The sequence below is a fragment of the Micropterus salmoides genome, unplaced genomic scaffold (genome assembly GCF_014851395.1).
Source record: "Micropterus salmoides isolate LMB-PRFRI ecotype aquatic unplaced genomic scaffold, ASM1485139v1 Ms_hic_scaffold_20, whole genome shotgun sequence".
In the NCBI taxonomy this organism is placed as follows: Eukaryota; Metazoa; Chordata; class Actinopteri; order Centrarchiformes; family Centrarchidae; genus Micropterus; species Micropterus salmoides.
Genome location: NW_024041151.1, coordinates 12,760,455 through 12,779,821, shown reverse-complemented (window position 1 = coordinate 12,779,821; position 19,367 = coordinate 12,760,455). Strand labels below are relative to the sequence as shown.

Here is a 19,367-nt window from a genome sequence, read left to right as displayed (position 1 = left end):
GATATTTTCTATTTTTAACAACGAATATTGTTAGAAAAACATAAACAAGAACAAAAAAACCCAACGTTCAAGGCGAGACACCACTGTTCAAAATGATGATTTTGCTTAAATCTGTCAATTTTCAGAATTCAACAATCTTGAATTATTAAAAGTTATTTGTCTATTTAATACCAAGTCCGTTAACTGCAGATCGCGTAAAATTCATCTTAGCATTTTTCATGTAAAAAGTTCAACTGGTCCATATTGAATCGTAAATGATTTGAAAGTTTGTTTTCTAAAGCACAATGTCGGCTATTCGTCGTCTATAATATAAAGGTATATTTTTAATAAATCCGTGAATTCTTTTTTTTTGATAAACCCTTCTGTAAATGTCTGGCCTATTGGTATATTATAACAATAAAACAAAATCAATGTGCTGGAAAATGGATTTGTGTGATATGCAAAAATCATTTAATGAGGAAATACCTTATTTGCATATTAAAAATAAATAACATACAAAGTTGTAATTTTAAAAAATCTTCTATTTATGTATACTTTCAGCTTGTAATGTTTCATTGTGATATGAGTAAAGTTGAGAAAAAAGCCTATTTGACAGTGGTGTCTCGCCTTAATTGACTGAAATTAAAGTATAATTTCTAATGAATTCTTAGCTCTCTCTTGTTATTCACTGAAATAGAAACAACAATTAAACAACAATTCATAAAGACTGGTGTCTGTCTGGAAAAAGATAATTTCCCTTTTTAAATGAAGGGATTTCTTTCAAATTTTTGGCCTTTTTTGTTAAATACAGTAGAGGAACAGTGGCTGTCTGTAGTTTCAGATGTTATTGATCAGTGACAGATTGGCATGCTTTTTGCCTCGTTACTGATAATTACACACCTGTAATAATAACAGGCATGTAATTATCAACTTACTAGAAGACACCAAATGAAAATCAACACCCAAATACTATATAGACAAATGTAAATTTATTAAAAGCATGATTTTTATGGCAAGCTTTTCTAAAAAGACTTGATTGACTACTAGGATAAGAATTTGGTTTCAAATTGCATTTAGTATATGGGTTGCTGACTGTTTATAAAGTATCTATGCAAAAGAAAAAAACTGCTGTTTATCACTTAAATATCAGAGACGGAGTCACTTAAGGTTAGTGGTTTACATGGGCAAGCAAGTATCACAATACTATTTTCCCAAAAAACTAAACATCTTTTTAGAAATATATTTTTTAATTTACCACTTAACTGATCAAAGCAGTAAAAAATGTATATAAATAAAATAGTCTGTTAATGATGAACAGAGTAATACATTCCCACCTTTTCACTTTTCTCCTTTGTATGTACATGCACACATACACACCCAGCAAGCAGCTTTAAGATGTAGTGTTCTACAGGGAGCAGAGAAAAGACGTATACAAAAACTTGTGTTTGAGCTTTCTGCTATTTTGATTTTACACAAATAATTTTAACAGATACTCACATTACACCAGTATACAATATAGACAATTTAATCTCATAAAATATATTTAAAAAGTTTATGACATGCTTGTGACGGATAAAAAGATGACAGACATATACAGTTATTAATCAGAAAGACAGCATATAGAAACTACATAGTTTATACAATCAATCGTATTCCTTATAAAGCTTATTATTCAGATCATTCAATCAAATTCTTTTGGATTCTCAAAATCAGAGATCCTCACTGCAGTGGAACCAGTGACGTCTCTTACGCTGAGAAGAAGGTGAAAAATAAATAACGGTATCCAGTTACAGCAAAATATTGTCTTTGCAACCATTTTTCAAGGATTCATCCAGTGTTTAATGTTTTTTGTCTCAGTCCCATGGCTGAAACAGGTCTTGCAATGTCCCAGACCTGCCAGTTGGGCTTATGGGCACCTAGTAAGTGGGCAGTGTGAACATGGTGGCAGTGTCAACGTAACCATTCATTGCCAGGACCATTTCGTCCTGGACTGGCATAGCGGTGTGACAGCAGGCCGCAGGCTTCTGTGTAGTGGTAACAGTGAACGATGTGTAGCAGTTCTCTGTCACTCCATTCGTCTCCAGGTCCTCACAAGGGCACCTGTCTTCTTCCATAACCTCTCTCTGTAGTAGCAGCACGTTGTCACTGTCCACTCCCTTCACCTTGCTGTAGTCCTCCCCCTGGGACATTTGGGGGCAGCTTTCGATGCGGCCACGGCCAGACACAACAGGCTGTAGAACCACCATATCCTCCTCGTTGATCCTCTGGACTTCAACGTACCCAGTGGGTCGGAGAACGGGCGACTGCAGACCAGCAGGTGCCAGTTTGTGGCCAATGCCGACGATGTTGACATCGCCGTGGGCCTGCGTCTGGGGATGGAGCAGGTGAGGCTGGTTGTTGCTCAAACAGTAGCTCGATCCGAGAGCCTCCTTGGTGCTGTAGCCAGGCTGGGCAAGGTAGGAGGACATGCAGCCTGGGGGTAGCAGGCTGTCAGAAAGACAGTGCTGTTTGGCCATCTCAAGTGAGCTCCTTTGTTCCTGTGGGCTTGAGCTGTACTGGGGCAGTGGAGAAAACACAGAAGGCCAGGTTTTCACCCTACCACTGGACATGTCAGGGCTAACCATGCCTTCATGAGCATAGGTCAACATTTCCTCCTCCCAGTCCTTCTGGTGCCTCTGTGCCTCCGTCCCCATTTGACTGCTTTCCTGATCTGTTTGCCTCTCTTCTTCTTTTGCCTCGCCACACTTATCCATCAGCAGAACGTGGCTGTCGCAGCTGCCCCGGCCGGAATCGCAGTCAGATGTGGAGCTCTCAGATTTGAGGCAACCATCATTTAGATCCTTGCTTTCCTCCAGGATCAGCTCCTGCTCCTCAGGGACATAAACCTCTAAGTATTCCACCAGCAAGTCCTCATAGTTAGATGATGTGGTTGGGGGGAAATTGGACACCAACAGTGCACTGAGGGCCTCTTTTGACTTGCCATTCTACACACAGAGAAGAAAACTCGGTTACACAAAAGTATTTGCAGCAGATAAGGAGAGTTACTGCATAAATCAAAACATTGTCCTATATGATGCTCCCTTACCTTAAGTAGCTGCTTGTCAAATCCTTTAATTTTAGGACCAGGGACTGGTGGCAGAATACAATGCTTCAGACTTCACACACACAAAAAAAAAGAGATGTCAGGGCTTGTGAACAGCAGGTGAAAATCAATAAACATGAGTGATAATACAAATCAATACTTCTCTTGTTAAATACTTTAAACGCCCAGAGTGATAGCAGTTATATAAGCAATTTTATTTTATGATCACATTTTAAGTATCTCGTTATCTCAAGATATGGACTGTTTCAGTGTAGGTTTTTCATTATCTGACAATAACAAAATGATAAAGTAGTTTCGTAGAAAATTCATAAATATGAATTTGAACAACAATATGAACATCTTTCTGTGCTTATCACAACAAAGCAAGGACATAGCCTGTCTACATTACCTGACCATTTATCCAAAGCGACTTACAATTGCTATACATCTCAGAGGTCGCCTCTGGAGCAATTAGGGGTTAAGTGTCTTGCTCAGGGACACAATGGGGGATTGAACCTGGGTCTCTCACACCAAAGGCATAGTCTTATCCATTGCGCCATCACCACCCCCACCAGCAAGTCTGGTGCATCCCACCAGCAAGTCTGGTGCATAGCAATGTAATAACATCATTATCCTTGAATAACATGCTTAAAAATTAATATGAGAACCCTTTTATCTTGGCGTAATTCAATAGTTAAGTCATGATCACAAAGAAACTAGTTTGAGATCTTAGTATAATATAATCATTGAGTTGTGATCTTGAGGTTGGTGTGAAAACAACAGCTGCTCTGTGCCTCTGTAGCATATGTCATGAAACATGAATTCATATTACAATCAAAAATAAAAGTTAACATTTGACCAAACAAATTGTATAAGGAATTTGTGATCATTGGCTTACCTGTGGCTGTTCATGTGTAGCAACCATGTGAGGATGAGGAAGATAAAGGCAGAAAAAACGGTAATGAGGATCCACATTGACCTCTCCCGATGGAAATCTGTAAGATACAACATAAATGAATGAATTCATAGCCCGAGCTTTTAATTGCATCAATCCCTGACTTTACCCTACCTATATTTGGGACAGGCATCTGTAAGGGAAAGGTCTTAAATTAATTTCTTACAAAGCTCTTGCTCAGCAAAGATGGGAAACAGGCTAATATCAAGTTGTTTGTTTCAACCAGTATAAATACTGTATAAAAATTGTGCCTTTTCATCTCTCTTGTAAACCATACCGGTAAATCTGCATTGTTTAGTAGTACTATTGGATCTCAGTGCTGCATTCGACACGGTTGACCACAACATATTACTAGACAGACTTGAAAACTGGGTTGGACTTTCTGGCACAGTACTAAAATGGTTTGAATCCTACTTAAAGGACAGGGACTACTTTGTGTCTATGGGTAATCACACATCTGAGCTGACAAAAATGACATGTGGAGCTCCCCAAGGCTCCATTCTGGGGCCTCTTTTGTTTAACATCTACATGCTTCCACTGGCTCAGATTATGAAAAAAAACAAAATATGTTACCATAATTATGCAGATGACACACAGATTTACATAACCATTTCACCAGGGGACTATGATCCCATACGGGTGCTGAGTAACTGTATTGAGCAGGTCAACGGCTGGATGTGCCAGAATTTTCTTCAATTGAACAAAGATAAAACTGAAGTTATTGTTTTTGGAGCCAGGGAGGAACGATTGAAAGTCAGCGCTGGACTTCAATCTGTAATGTTAAGAACCACAAATCAAGCCAAAAATCTTGGTGTAGTCATGGACTCAGACCTGAATTTGAGGAGCCACATTAAGACAATTACAAAGTCAGCCTACTATCACCTGAAGAATATATCACGGATTAAAGGACTTATGTCTCAGCTGGACCTGGAAAAACTTATCCATGTATTTATCTTCAGTCGACTCGACTACTGTAACAGTGTCCTTACAGGGCTCCCTAAGAAATCCATCAGACAGCTGCAGCTGATTCAGAACGCTGCTGCTCGAGTCCTCACTAAGACCAGGTCTATGTCAAAGTAACTGTAACTTTTACTGTACTGTTTTCCTTTTCTTTGTTTTTAGCTTTTTACCGTTGCTTTTAATTAAATAGTTAGAGTGAAGGAAGTGGTCTTAAATGTGAGTGATTTGCAGGAACCTCTGTCCAACTGTAAATGCACAGGTGGGTCCAGAGTATAACTGGATCAAAGTGGCCTGAGGACAGACATGTCCTGGTTTCTCTGTAGTGTTCGAGGGTTTTTGGAGTTTCAGTGGACCCAAAGATTGCTATGGACCCGAGTACAGACTAGCTACAGAGAGTAGATTAAGTGTCCTTCTCTGTTTATTCTCTTTTCAGAATAATTGTAACTAAGTTATTTGCTCAACCCCTCAGCCTGTTTTTATTTTCCATTTAACTCTTTTAACCCTGATTGTACATTGCACTGTAACTTTAATTATTTTTTAATGTGTTTTTTTTGCTTTTAAACTTTTTTATATTTCCCTGTTGCTTTTATGTTTTATGTAAAGCACTTTGAATTACCTTGTTGTTGAAATGTGCTATACAAATAAACTTGCCTTGCCTTGCCTTGTTTCCGTAAAATTTCACTGAATAAATGAATTGTGGAGAATCTTACGATGTTTAGCATGTCCATATTGACAAAACTTAACATTTATATTTTTATGCGCGATCTAAGCAGGTTAGAACTAGCACAAGCAAGTAACAGAGTTGGCTTTAAGAGGTTTATTAAAGCCCAAAAACTTGTATAAAAACCCCAGGGTTGTCTAAAGGCTCGTGCAGACTACACGACTTTCAGCGTTGGCCAATAGCCGTGCTGTTTAGACTGCACAACTTGCCGTCTTATGACGGGAGTCTTGAAATCGTTGTGGCGTTGACACTACATGACTGATCGGTGACAGGGGGGCACACACTCCCCGAGCTGACAATGTCAGTGTCACCCAACGGCTGGTCTCCAAACCACGTTTTGTCAAGAAAACACAGGTGAAATGTAAAACAGGAAATGATGCAAACCTACACACGAAACAGTTGTTGTTTATTATTATAAACATAGTAATTATAAAGACAAAGAATATGGGTGAAAGAATGAATTACCACCGGTAGCAGGGATTGTCTGAGCTACAGAGAGAGCTGGAGGTGAGTGAAGTGTTTTTCAGTTAAAAAGTCTGCTCTGCGGAGCGGCCTGCTCTCATTGGCTGGATGTGGATGTAAAGTCGTCCGACTCCTCCAGATATTTGGCATGCTAGATATCTGGCTGGCGTCTGCAATGTGTCAGGGACACCTTTCGATGCGTCTTTGAGTAGGCTAATTCATGCAATACGACTGCCGACACAGATCGCTGATTTACCCAACAATCAGAGCTCACCGACTGGCAAATCGGTCTTAAAATCGTGTATCGTGTGAACTTAATTGACTTAATTAAGGCTTAATTGAGACCTGTGTTTACATGTCAAAATCTGTAACCACTCTAGGCCAATTAAGGGGATAGGTGTCTTATTGGGACTAAACTTTTAATTGAAGTTCTGCGATAAGTATATTTCCCAAAATGTTGAACTGTTCCTTTAATTAATGTTGAAATAAATTGTTGTTATAGATGGAAGGTGTAGTATACTGTAGTTAATTGTTGGTGGATGTCTTACAGTCAGGAACTTTGATGTAGGAAGTGGAACTCCATTCACTCCAAAAGCCATGATCAGGCTTACAGCGCACCTGAACCAGGTATCTACCCCCTGACCGCAGGCTGAAAATGTTAAATATCTTCTGCTGGCCTGCAAGGTGCATCTGGAAATACAACACAAACAATTGACACAACATGAGTGATTATACAAATTCCAGTCAGTCCTTCAGGTTTTCAACATATAGATTATAAATGTTGTATAGTTTTGTATGCAAAATAATACTTTTTATGATTTTATGAGGGATTTAATCAGAAACACTCCCTGGTTAAAATGTACCATCCTGTTGGAGGTTAAAGTCAACTGCAGTTTGGCACCTCTGGGGTTACTCAGTGCCCTGTCCAATGATTAGTTTACTAACATGAGGCTTGAAGTCACATTTGAAAGACAAACATTTTAACCACCAGGCCACTCCCTTGCACAAGTAACGAGTTACCTCCCAGTCATTTTCCACCTCTAACTTGACGCGGAGCTCATAGATGAGAGTGATCCAACCAGAGCGGGTGTCTGCCTTATGTGGTGGTTCCCATGACACCCGGAGGAAGGGCCAGCCCTTGTCCTCCATTACAGTCACTGTTACGTTTTCTGGAGGATTAGGCATGACTGGAGAGGGAAAGAGAAAATGTGAATGAGATATGATATGATTTGTGTGTGTGTATGTGTGTGTGTGTGTGTGTGTGTGTGATTGAGAGGAGGTGCAGCAGTGATCCCTATAGACAGGGGTGTGTCCGTGTCCCTTCCTCTATGTAATAGTAAACCAATGCACACCTCCAGTGGATGAACACTGTCACTGCAGGAGGGAATTTCCAAATATTTGTTGAGTCATGTGTGATGATGTGGTTGAGATAAATGTCAAATTCAAAGGGCTTTGTTGGCTTGACAGTTTCAAAATTAATGTTGCCAAAGCATCAAAATATAATTCCAAACATGTGGACAGCACACAATTACTGTAATATGAACATTAAGACAACATTAAGATTGATCGATATTAATTATGTATATACAGTATATCATATACAGTATACAGTATATAAGTATATATTGGATGTGTGTGGGTGTCCGTGTGTGTGTGAACACATGCATGTGCTGTATGTGTCTAGGTAACTCAATGTGGCATGTTGATACGCATTGGGTAGTAAGATGTGCCCTGTCTCCTTCTCCTAGTAGTATTTTAAATTTTGAGCGCTCATTTAGCTCTTTGAAATCTCAGATTACAGAGCAGCCTCACCTGTGGAACAGTGACCGCGTATTCTCTTATCTTTTGATTGCCATGACTTTTTGAATCTTCCTTTTCTGAGTTTGTGGTCCCTGCGCCTATACTTGGTTAGGATGTGCCTCTGCTTTCTAACTCTGACAGTCGAGAGATTTTCTGCCAATTCATAATCTTTCTTTAGGGCAAGATAACATTCGAATCTACTTTGATTTTTAGTTTTTTTCTTTCAATTCAAAATAGGTTTCTCTACTTGAGTTGCAAAGCAGTGTTGTTGTGAGACTGGCCCGAGTGTGTCTGAGAGGAGGCAGTTAGTTAGTCTCAGCACCAACTGACATAGAGGATACTCTATGGGGCTGGATTTTTGGTGATTAAGACATTTGAATGCTCTCTTTTGAATGTTAATTACCAATGGGTATCTGCCTATTTCTGCTCTACATGCATTTGTTGGTGTTTTTCTGTATGTGTGTAAAATGTATCTGCAGAATTCTGCATTAAAATTTTTTTTGTCCCAACAGGTCAGGTCTATGATAACTGAGTGAACCCCATACTTCGATACCATAAAGTGTAAAGGGCTGGATGATCATTGATGATGATATTTTCCAGATTTTATTTGAAATTATTATATTGTCTATTACTTGCATTTAGAGCTCTTTAAGCTTTTACTGTTAGTGCATTTACTGCCATGTTGAAACTCCATGATGCTGTTATGGTTATACCAAGGTAGGTATGACTCATAATATGTTCAATGATAAGATTAAGATTAGAACTGGTATTTTTTCTCCTGAAATTTGGGGCATTTTTGAAAACTCATAACTTTAGTTTTCTTCATATTTACTGCCAGGGCCCATGTTGTGCAGTACTTTTCTACTACATTCAGCTGTTGCTGTTGTCCTTGTGCAGTAGGACAAGGTCACCGGGATAAAACAGATACATCACCTCTCTATCTAGGAGGGAGAGGCTAGTAAGAGCACATTGTTAATATTTAGGCTTTATGTTATCTTCTTGGAGACACATAGTTGACAATTGTGAGGTAAGACAGACTTGGGACTGATATCCAAATCAGGTCAATGCAACTACTGGAGACTAGCGGAAGAGGAGCGCTTTCAGATAAGCAGCCTCAAGGACACGGACAATACTTTCTTTTTTATGGGTTTATTCTCTCTTTATAAAATTTCATGAACTATCAACATGCTTTCGTATTTTGCAACATGACAGGATGGGACTAAATCAATACAATATTTTTATAATGTTATACAATGAAGTCTTTTGGACCAGGTGTGTGTCCTTAATAATAATAATAAAAAAGCTTGATCCTACTTTGTGTTATTTTTTAAATAGAGGAATTTCCTGAAACACCAGGGAACTGTAAATAAAACAATCACTCAGAGAGTGGTCCAGTTACCAGGGAATATATTCAGCCACAGATTATTAGTATTTGGTGCTCTACTGAGTATTTCCATGGTTATCCTTATGAAGGAACATGTCAGCTAGTTCAACAGTGTAGCACTTACATGTGTTTCTAATTGATTGGCAACAACTGAGGTCTATGGCACTAATGAATACACTATATTAAGCTTGGGAAAGACATGTGACACTTGTTAGTTAGACCAGTTCATTGTTGCTTTTGGTGTTTTCGTGGGATTTGTAGACAATAAGAAAAGTCTTTCTAAATTATTCAATTATCCTACATTTAGTTTGGTCATAGTCAGCCTTTATTCAGTAGGCTGACAAAGTCATCTTATAATATCACTGCTTTAAAATGGTGACCTTCAGTGCACAGTTACAGCTGGAGGGAGAGTAAGTACACTCAGAGAGCATTAGCCCACAGAGTAACCCAGTGTGACATTAAGCAGCTGTGTGAGTGTATTACAATACACTTTTTTAATCCTCATGGGGAAATTGTGCCTCGAACATCCCGCTAAACCACGAGAACAAATACCCCCCCAACAAAAAGATTAGAATACATTGCCTTACCAATGTAGACCACATCTATATCCACAGGGTCAGAGAAGGTGCTGCCCAGTGCATTAGTGGCCACCACAGTGATGTTGTAGTTGACCCAGATGGACGTGTCGTTCTTGTTAAAGAAGCAGGAGTTTTCTCCAGCTGTGTAGTAGTCGGGACACTCACGCACTGTCTCAGAGCTGCAAGAGAGGAGCAGGAAGAACATGTAACATGCGTGCGTTTGCAAAGAACAGCATGCATTCTTCATGCTACATTTCCTGTAACTGTGTGTGTACGTGTGTGTGGGGAGGAAGGGGGCAAGATGATAAAGACAATAAAGACAAGAGGAGAGGGCGATTGCAAGATAAATGGAGGCCATTTATCTTGTGATTTTTTGAATTGCAGAAAGAAATGGAAGAACACATTCTTAGCCATTAACTACAACAAAATAGATGAGTGGATAATAAAGTTCCGCGTAATTTCTTTGCTATTTCTTACACTCTGAATTTGCACTTCTGTTATCTGTAATTGTTTTATTCCGTCCTGTTGCGCCTGCACCTTCTGTCTTGTCACCGAAAGAAGATCGCCTTGCCTTGTCTCTCGGATGTTTTGTTTTCAAAACAAAAAATATCTCTGCTGACGTGTTGTGTATGGGCGCTTGGCCACCGCTGCAGACACTTGGGTTCAAATCCCAGTAGACCTGGGTGCTTTAATGAACACAACTGGGAGTGTTTAAGTTTAGAAACCCAGGGAACATGTTGCTGTGGCTGTACCAGTGTAGCAGGTGTTGATTGGTCAGAGGACCTGTTCAGCAGGGGGCTTCTCTGAAAGATGGCGTGAGCATCTGCATGCGTTATGCTCACTTAGCGGGGAAGCTTCTTGTGAAGTGAAAGGAAGCAACTGGCGACTAGTCGAGGATGGTGTATGGTAGCAAGTGACCTTCCCAGGCCAATGGCACAGGTAGGCATTGACATTAAAATTGCAATAACTTCATTTAACAGAAAGTGGGGAAAAAAGCTGCCACATACTGTATACTGCTGCTTTGACTCAAGCCATGTATCATAGACAGCACTTGCATTTTAACTATCATGAACTAATAAGCGTATTTTCCAAAATGTTGAACTAATCCTGTAATTAAAATTTCCTTAACATTTCCAACAGCCTCCTCAACTACGTACAGCTTGCTAAATGAGTGAGTGAAGCCTTGTAGGTGAACAGAAATGTTTTGGTCCCTCCCCTCCTTGTCTGCACCTGTGTCTGTTCCTAATAAACCGTGCACAATTTGAAAACCCATAGCCACAGGCACAACCAGAGCCACATAACTCTCCGCGATCTTTATCATCTTATACCCTTACCGGTGCCCTCAGAGCTGCCAATCCCCAGGCAGGCCGCTCACTGACAACTGTGCTGACCTTGAGAATGTAAAGACGCCCAAGAGTTTGCTGCCAATTTGGCACTGATGCTAAGCTCTATTCTTTTTCTTTCTGACATATGGTGATGAACATACTGGTGACTGCTAACTATAAATGTTTGTTCCTCACTGTCCCTCACTGTGCACACCAATCAGTACAGTCTTACAAAATCCGAAATTTAGGTAAATGAAGTAAACTGCACGGTACTGGAAGCCACTCACTTTTCTTTGCGATAGTACAGAGCGTAGGTGGTGGGCAGTCCCCCATCAGAGCCAGGTTCCCACCAGCAGGTAAAGGTCTCTTTCTCGGGAGAACGGCATCTGGTCAATGCAGGCTTCCCTGGCGGGCTGTAGCCTAACAGACAGATAGGAAAAAGAGGAAATGAAAGTAAATACAAGATTACATACAATACAGTGTGTATCATGTAACAAAAATAAAAGAACAACAGATGTGACTTGTGAATGATGTTTAATATACCACAAAAATATCCACTGATAAACGACACTATTACTTATCACCTATTAATTGTGCAGCTCTGGCTCCAATTTCCTGTGTCAACAGCCTGCCAACCACCAGACACCTCTCAGATGTCTTAACTCATTGCCAGAAACTTAAGATGATACTGAGACTGTGTTTTAAGTCTGGCTACATCCAAACACTTACGGATTGCCTTTACAAGTGGCGTGGAGAATAGCAGCAACAACAGCAGGACAGCTTCCAGGACTTCTTTCATCATGGCACCACAAAGCCTCGGCTGTTGGGTGGAGACAAAAATAAATAAAAGATAGTTGAGTGCGGGGGAACGACCTGATCTGAGCCATGGACAAATCCCATGACCCACATTGTTTGATGCTGTCCGCCACAACAGCAGAACTTCTTATTTTGATTCACAACATACTTGCATGACAAAGGAAAACTGCCCGCTGTAACTGATATGTCATATATGTAATAGAAAAACATCAGAAGACATAATTAGGAAGCGATAACGTAAAAGGACATCGTCTACTACATGCATTACTGCTAAGGTAAAGAGTAAGGTATGCTAAATAAACATATCATCGTGAACATTCCTGAATCCTGTCATTCAACTCAACTTAACACTCATTTCCTAAACAACAGACATGGTAGGGATAAAAAATTACACACAATCTACAGAACGGTAAATGTGATGAAAGGTAAAACAAATCTTCTACAGAGAATGTATGCTGTTTTACTAAGGATTAAAAAACATCCTCTCTGTTTCTGGCTGCCCCTACCAGCTGGCACATGCAAGCGTAACTGATTACATAACCTGAGTTGAGTCACACAGAGCGGGAGGCTAGTTCGTCTGGCTGCTGGCCACCCCAACTCCCGTTTGCATGACTTTGACATCTGCATTTCCATGTGCCATGTGCAGATGTTTGAGTTATCACTCTGTATGAGGCGAGGAGGGAGGGAGAATATGAGATGATATCTTATAGAAGTTAAATAGATGGGAGAGCTATGTTGCATTAGGGAGAAAGCCCTTCCACTCACATTCTCTCTCCCTTTCTTATGATTACTGACGTTGAACTGCTGCTGTCAGTTGAGGATTTGACATATTGAAAAGACTTGCTCTAGTCCACCAAGGACAGGGAAAAGCTACAGTTTGGACAGATGCATGTTCACATTCTTAGATAGCCTATTATGCAAATGACTCCTCTTGACAACACCCCAAAGCATTAGGCTCTCAAAACAATATTTTGCCAAAAACAAACATGGAAAATTGATCAAAACAAGGTGGTCACCGCACAGTGATTTTTGAGCTGCCCCGTCCGCAATTTGCTTCTTATTTGCATGTGACAAAAAGAAGCAGAGATGTGCTGCAAAAAAGCCTGATGGCAGAGGTAACAGGAAATGGAATATAAGAAACGCATTTACAAACAGATATCTCACGTTAGAGACTATTATGTGACTGTATTTTTGATATAAGCCAGTGAGAAGTCACTGTTCAGAAGACTGATTCACCACCAGACTGCAGAGCAGCTTTTCCCCCCAAGCTATCAGGCTCTTAAGCTCAAATTCATCCTTAGCACTGCTCCATTGAATATTGTTTATTTCTGTTTACCATTTTTAAAATTGCTTCTGTATTAATGTATATTGTCTGCTATGTAGTAGAAGGGAGTTACAAAACTCAATTTCATTATATAACCTGTTATATTGTGACAATAAATGTACCTACCTATGCAAGTACGGAGCATACCTACCTATTCCCTCTGAAAAAAATATAGCTTTAAGGGTAACGTTTACATTTTTGACTAGTTTGTTATTTTGATTTGGAGCTTTTCCAGTATACACGCCCCACCCACACCTGCATGCTCTCACTGTCCTGCAGGCTTGACATGGCCTGCTGGCTGGTTTCTTGAATGCTTTGTGTAAAACACTAACAGTGAGCTTTGGTGGAAACAGGGACGATGGAAATCGAGGACTGTGTGTGGTATTTCTGAGAATGTCAACACAACACCTTGTGTAAAATATTACCCTAAATACAAGTTTCAGCTTGCAAAGACCACTCTTTTGAATTTGTTTTCATTTCATAACATGTGTGGCTGCCTAGGCATGTGCTGTCAAATCATCTGGTATGCTAACTTATGTAATAGTCATGTTGTGCCACATGACGATTAAAAAAGTATTCTACTTTTGCAGTACCTTTGCAGGCAGCTTGTTTTAAGGCTGTTACACTTCCTTCATACCATTAAGACTTTGGGCAAGTGATTGTTCGCAACTCTTCTTGATGGTGCCTTAATTTCAATAACGTCACAATGATCTGATAATTGGCATTAAGGTCAAGGCACTGGATTAGCCTCCTGCTGCATATAGCCTTCTTACGTAACCAGTAGCCCAAACTGAATAAGCTGCTAAGCTGAGAAAGTGCTGGCCAACAGTGCAAAGCTTATTCCCTTGCACATAATATTGGGCTGAATGTTAAATTAGTATATTATATAGATTCTCAGTCTGAGTTAATTTTAATAAACCTTTATTTCAGTTTTACCTCAGGAGCACTCAGCCCATGGTTTGTTGATTTAACTGTATATCCCAACACCTTTATTGTTATCATAGAAAACAAATGTACTGCTTGCTTGCTGGCCCACTGCTCCACCGTTGTACATAAGTTCAACATGGCGACCCTATGTGCCACAGAGTTACAATCACAGGTGTGCACTTGAGAAAATCGTATGCATTTCGGGATATATACTACGTGTGTTGTAAAGAGTACAACATACAACAAATCAGAAGTGAGTCAGTCAGGTCATCGTGAGGCCAAGGCCTAAATTCAGACTAGTGAATATGAATCATTTACGACTTGTGTCCGTCAATGGCCTCTCAATTTCAAAAGGTGAGGAGAGGACGTGTCACATGACATGTTGAGTTCAAATGTGATCAGTGAAGCAAGATGATCCCCTCGGGCATGTTTGTATGACGGCCCACCTTTGCAAAGGTGATTAATAAGGAATGCTTCTGTCACACTGACTGACACAGCTGAGCACCACAGCAGCAGTCCTGCTTCTAAGAACCTGGTTCTCTCTTCTGGAAGTGCACAAAGTACACAGTATATCCTTAATGATTTACTGCACAGTCACATATTTCAGTTTTATATTAACTTACTTTTTACATGCAGCGCAAATAAAATATGCTAACAGGGCCGTTTACATACTAAATCATACTTGGTTTAAGAAAACATTTTCCCATAGGGCATAAGCACTCCGCTGTAGCCTCTATCATATCTGAAAGCTTCAGTATTTAGACAAGGAAACAGTAACATTCTCCTCTTTCAGGAACTATGGCTTCAAAGCGTACTCGCAATGTGGATCAGCAGGTGTGGCATGGCAGAAATGTCAGTTCCTCCAGTAAAACGTACGCAAACATCAGGGAAATATTGCGTGCATTACAATTTGTAAATCTGGCCGTGATTTGTTGGGCAGTTTGGGTGAACGAATGTGTAAAACAGATTGCAGGAAATCTGCTTTCATTTCAAAAGATTGAGCTGTATTCCTGTTCAGACTGGAACAGACTAAACACTTCCCGGCACTGTAAAAACCGGTTTGATCATCAGCACCAACGCCTTTCTAGGAACAATGTTTTTCCTATAGGGGTAGTCAAGGGCAGACAGCAACAAAATCGTGGAACCTGAAGTTGTAGAGTCAATTTCATGGTAATGAAACTGCTCCCAAGAAGATAAACAATTGATTTTGATCTATTGTCACCCTCGGGAAAATCTACTGCTGAGGCTATACTGCACCTGTTGCACTTTGTGCTGTTTTTTCTGTTCAATACATACATATTGTGAGGAATAATGAACAGTAGTAGACTGTCTATGTATTTTTGGAACAAAGGCCTAAAGAAACAGTATATCTGTACAGATATAAAAAAATTTAAAAGTACACATAGGTTTTAAAAGCATAAACCAGCATGATAACGATATAAGATTCCAAGACAGTCAGAGTTAAATAATGAAGTTTCAGGTATAGCTCTCCGACACACTTAATTCTCCATCGTTTGCTCTATAGAATAATCATCTCTCCCCAGAGACAAGGTTTATACTCAGACACAAATTCTGCATCCAAGGTATGGTAGCACTTACTTATACATAAACAGCCACGCGCATGTATCCACATACATGAATTAACAGCATGCTGGGATAATCAGAGCACATTTATGACGAGAGCAAAGTTGTCACGATGCCTTTCACTTGACAGCAGTAAACAATTTACAGCTCCCACTCTCAACTAAGGACAGTACACCATAAAAAAACTTGACATTCTTGTGAAGTCATATGTGTTACGTGACAGTTCCAGCTACAGTCACTGCAACAGTTTTTATTTTAAAGATGTTGTCAATAAAATTGTATTTCCTCTAATTGTCTTGGCCAACTCAATCCTCTGCCCTCCTGTGTTTATAAAGCACGTAGTGCTTTAAAGCAAGCAGTGGGGGGGGGGGGAGTCTTCAAGGACGGCAGACAACACACCCTGTGCTACCTGCAGCAATAACGATCCCACTGATCTTCGGCCGTTTTGAAGTTAAGAAATAGGTTAGTAAGATAAGGGAAACAACTTGCATACTTGTATGTACTATATAGTAGGCCACAACAGCTCATTATGGTTCCTGTATTTAGAAGAGCCAAGCAATATTCCTTTAATACATGTGATTTGCAGAGTGGCCTCCATTAGTTTAAGTAACATATTAGTCTGGTGAGCAGTGCCTGCATGTTTTTTTTAAGGTGAAATAATTGAACACTTCATTGCAGCGGCAGGCATGTGCTTTTTCTGATGGTGGACATAAAAACATCCCAAATCACCTCCATCTTGTTTGTCCCTCTCAAACGAAAACACTGAGTGAAGTAGCTGAGCTGTGTACGTACACGTGAAAAGGCGAGAGGGATGACTGAATACTTATTTGTCTATTAGTTGAAATAATTAAGGAGAGTGCATTAGTAAGTAATTGCCTTATAAAACAGCAGTACTCATAAGAAGAGAATTAATTATCATAAGTTGCCACTATAGTTTTGGTGCTAAATATGGTGTGTGACAGCAACACTTGCCACCAAAGCCCCAACCACAACATTATGTTAATGGTAGATATATTCATGCTTTATTCAGGCTGTGTGACCTAATCATTACAACTGTAGTGAGCATGCAATGCCCCGGTGCAGGTCTAAAAGTGGAAAGAATCAGTAAGCTGCAGGCACCTAACAATGTTATCCGGTATTGAGTTGATCAGCTTGGCGCTATGAGGGGCAATGGCCTCTTTCACCTCTTCCTAACCTGACTATAAGCCCAATAGGCATGCGGAGGTGCAGCAGATCATGACCATGGAAATCCCATTATACCGCTGACACCCCAGCATCATCATCCTCCTACGCAGAAGGAAATAACCTGTCAATCAGTCAGCTGTCAACCAGGGAATATGTTTTCATGCAGAGCAAAACAAAAAGAGAATTATCCCACTTTAATTCCATACTATATCAAATTGTGGGAGTCATTTTACGACTTTGCTGTCACTGGCCATGGTAAGACATTATATATACAACTAAACTGATTCAGTCAAGTTGTTGTTGCTGTTGCAACTAATCATCACAGCTGGTAAGTATTGGTATTACCCACAAAATCAATGTTATGCCTTGTGAATAGGACAAATGAAGAGGTCAGTTTGTGCAAGCTCAACATACATAAATCACTTGACTGACATGATCCTTAAAACTTAAATCACTCTCAGAGATAGTCATCCAAGAAGTAACCATGCCTTTTCATCTCTCCCCAAAACTGTGAAATGAATAAATAATAATTGAACAGTGCTGCTTGGGGATTTAACTGTAACAACAAGCATCAACTTTTTCTTTCTTTCTTCTTTCTTGTCCACATTGTGACACATTTTTGGGGCATGGTAATAGAAAACAAGTTACCCTTTGACTATACACGCACGCGCGCGTACAAACCACACTTATACACACGCGCGCACAAGCAACAGGCAACAAATTATACTGCCAACATAACAATAATGATACGACGACATATGGTCACGAATCAGTTTCTTGTTACCTGCAATAATTAACAGCTGTGGACTTTAAAACATCATCTTTGACATTCAAAATGAGATCTACAATTCATTAAAGTGCTGTTTTATAGGTTACATGCTTGGTACGACCGCCAAACGGTCCATCATTTGCTGAATTGGACTGAACATGCAGCCCGCTAATGAGCGCAGTAAACTCTCCCCATTCAGACAGGGTCCTGATGATACAACATCCGCAGAAGTAGCCTCCTATCCTAAATGTGTCCTTACCGGCAGCTGACCAGAGAGTTTTCAGCCTCTCCCTCCGTGCCGTTGCTGTGGTGACTCTGCTGCGGACTCCAAGAAGAGCGAATTTACCGACTTGTGTAACTGGTTTACCGGGATGACAGGAGACAAGGGCACATGCATTACCGTCCGACCCGGGCAGCTTAGCCGTCCCGACAGCTAAGAAGTCACAACATCCACTCTCTGCGCCTCTATGATCCAGAGGAGGGCGGGGCACAGGAGTCCGCTCACCACCCCTCCCCCGTGAAAAACCTTTTTATTTACGCCCACGGCTTAGTTTGCCACAGGGTTTCGAGGAGAGGCACACTTGCTGAACGAGTTTCACATCCAGTCCCTCAAGGTGTCACAGCTGAAAATAAATGGGAGGACTAACTGGGAGCTTAAAAGTGGTTCAATGTAAAATCTTGTTTTGCAGATTGATTTGTTGTTTTTTTTTAAAGTTACTTAATACCTATTCCATTTTAATGTCGGTTGTGTTTGTGCGTGTGTTGGAAGTTATGTTTTAAGGACTGGGTTACCTGTCTAATCGTTAACTCTCCAGGAAATGATGACAGCCAATGCAACATCCTCGTAAAAGTACTAATACCACTCCACTCAAACTTAGAAGTATGTAAGTGTTATCAGCAAAATTTACTTAAAGTATCAAAAGTAAAAGTAGGCTTCTCATTGGGCAGTAAACTGGTCTCTTTCTCTTTCTACTGGCCTCTATGATGTTTCTGTATGCTGCATATAGGCCTATATTGCATTTCACTGCCATAGATGTTTATGGTGCTCATATAATCTACAGCAATGCATCATATTGTATAAGATCATCATGTGTTTGTAGCGTTGCTATCCTGTGAGAACCATGTTGGCTTAAGTCTAAAAAGGTCAGCTTTTCACAACCTCAGAAAAACAGCCCTGTTTTCAGATTTGTGATGGTGCATTTTCCAGCTAATTCACGTTTTTACAGCTAGTAGTTTATTTAACTTAACAAGCAGGATCACTTTTTATGCCTTCAGCCAAATCTGGAGATAAATTCGGACATATATGGTTTTCACTGAACAGGAACTGTTGTAGTCTGAAAAGCAGGCTGACTAGTAACTAAAGCTGTCAGACAAATGTAGTGGAGTAAAACTTATATCTGCCTCTGAGATGTAGTGTAGAAGTTCCATACAATGGAAATACTCACAGTACCCAAGTACAGTACTTGAATAAATGCACTTAGTTACGTTTCACCTCTATTTGTGTGTGTGTGTGTGT

General features: G+C 40.1%; 1 protein-coding gene across 1 annotated transcript; it reads right to left on the bottom strand.

Moving 5' to 3' along the window:
- Positions 1–946: 946 nt before the first annotated feature.
- On the bottom strand, positions 947–18,305 carry prlra (prolactin receptor a). Its single transcript, XM_038733008.1, has 9 exons — positions 18,111–18,305; positions 11,976–12,066; positions 11,534–11,666; positions 9,931–10,100; positions 7,180–7,346; positions 6,708–6,849; positions 3,960–4,056; positions 3,065–3,134; positions 947–2,963 (listed from the first exon to the last, which is right to left on the bottom strand). Exons 2-9 carry the CDS (start codon positions 12,046–12,048, stop codon positions 1,896–1,898), a joined length of 1,920 nt encoding a protein of 639 aa, XP_038588936.1. The 5' UTR covers positions 12,049–12,066; positions 18,111–18,305; the 3' UTR covers positions 947–1,895.
- Between the last annotated feature and the right edge of the window lie 1,062 nt (positions 18,306–19,367).

What these genes read in the sequence shown, in the direction of transcription:
- prlra (XM_038733008.1), bottom strand. Translation starts at nt 12,048, where the DNA reads ATGATGAAAGAAGTCCTGGAAGCTGTCCTGCTGTTGTTGCTGCTATTC. An exon ending in CTGTACTATCGCAAAGAAAA is followed by an intron (nt 10,101 to 11,533) that starts GTGAGTGGCTTC and finishes CCTCTCTTGCAG; the next exon opens with CTCTGAGACAGTGCGTGAGT. An exon ending in CTACACATGAACAGCCACAG is followed by an intron (nt 3,135 to 3,959) that starts GTAAGCCAATGA and finishes GTGTGTGTGAAG; the next exon opens with TCTGAAGCATTGTATTCTGC.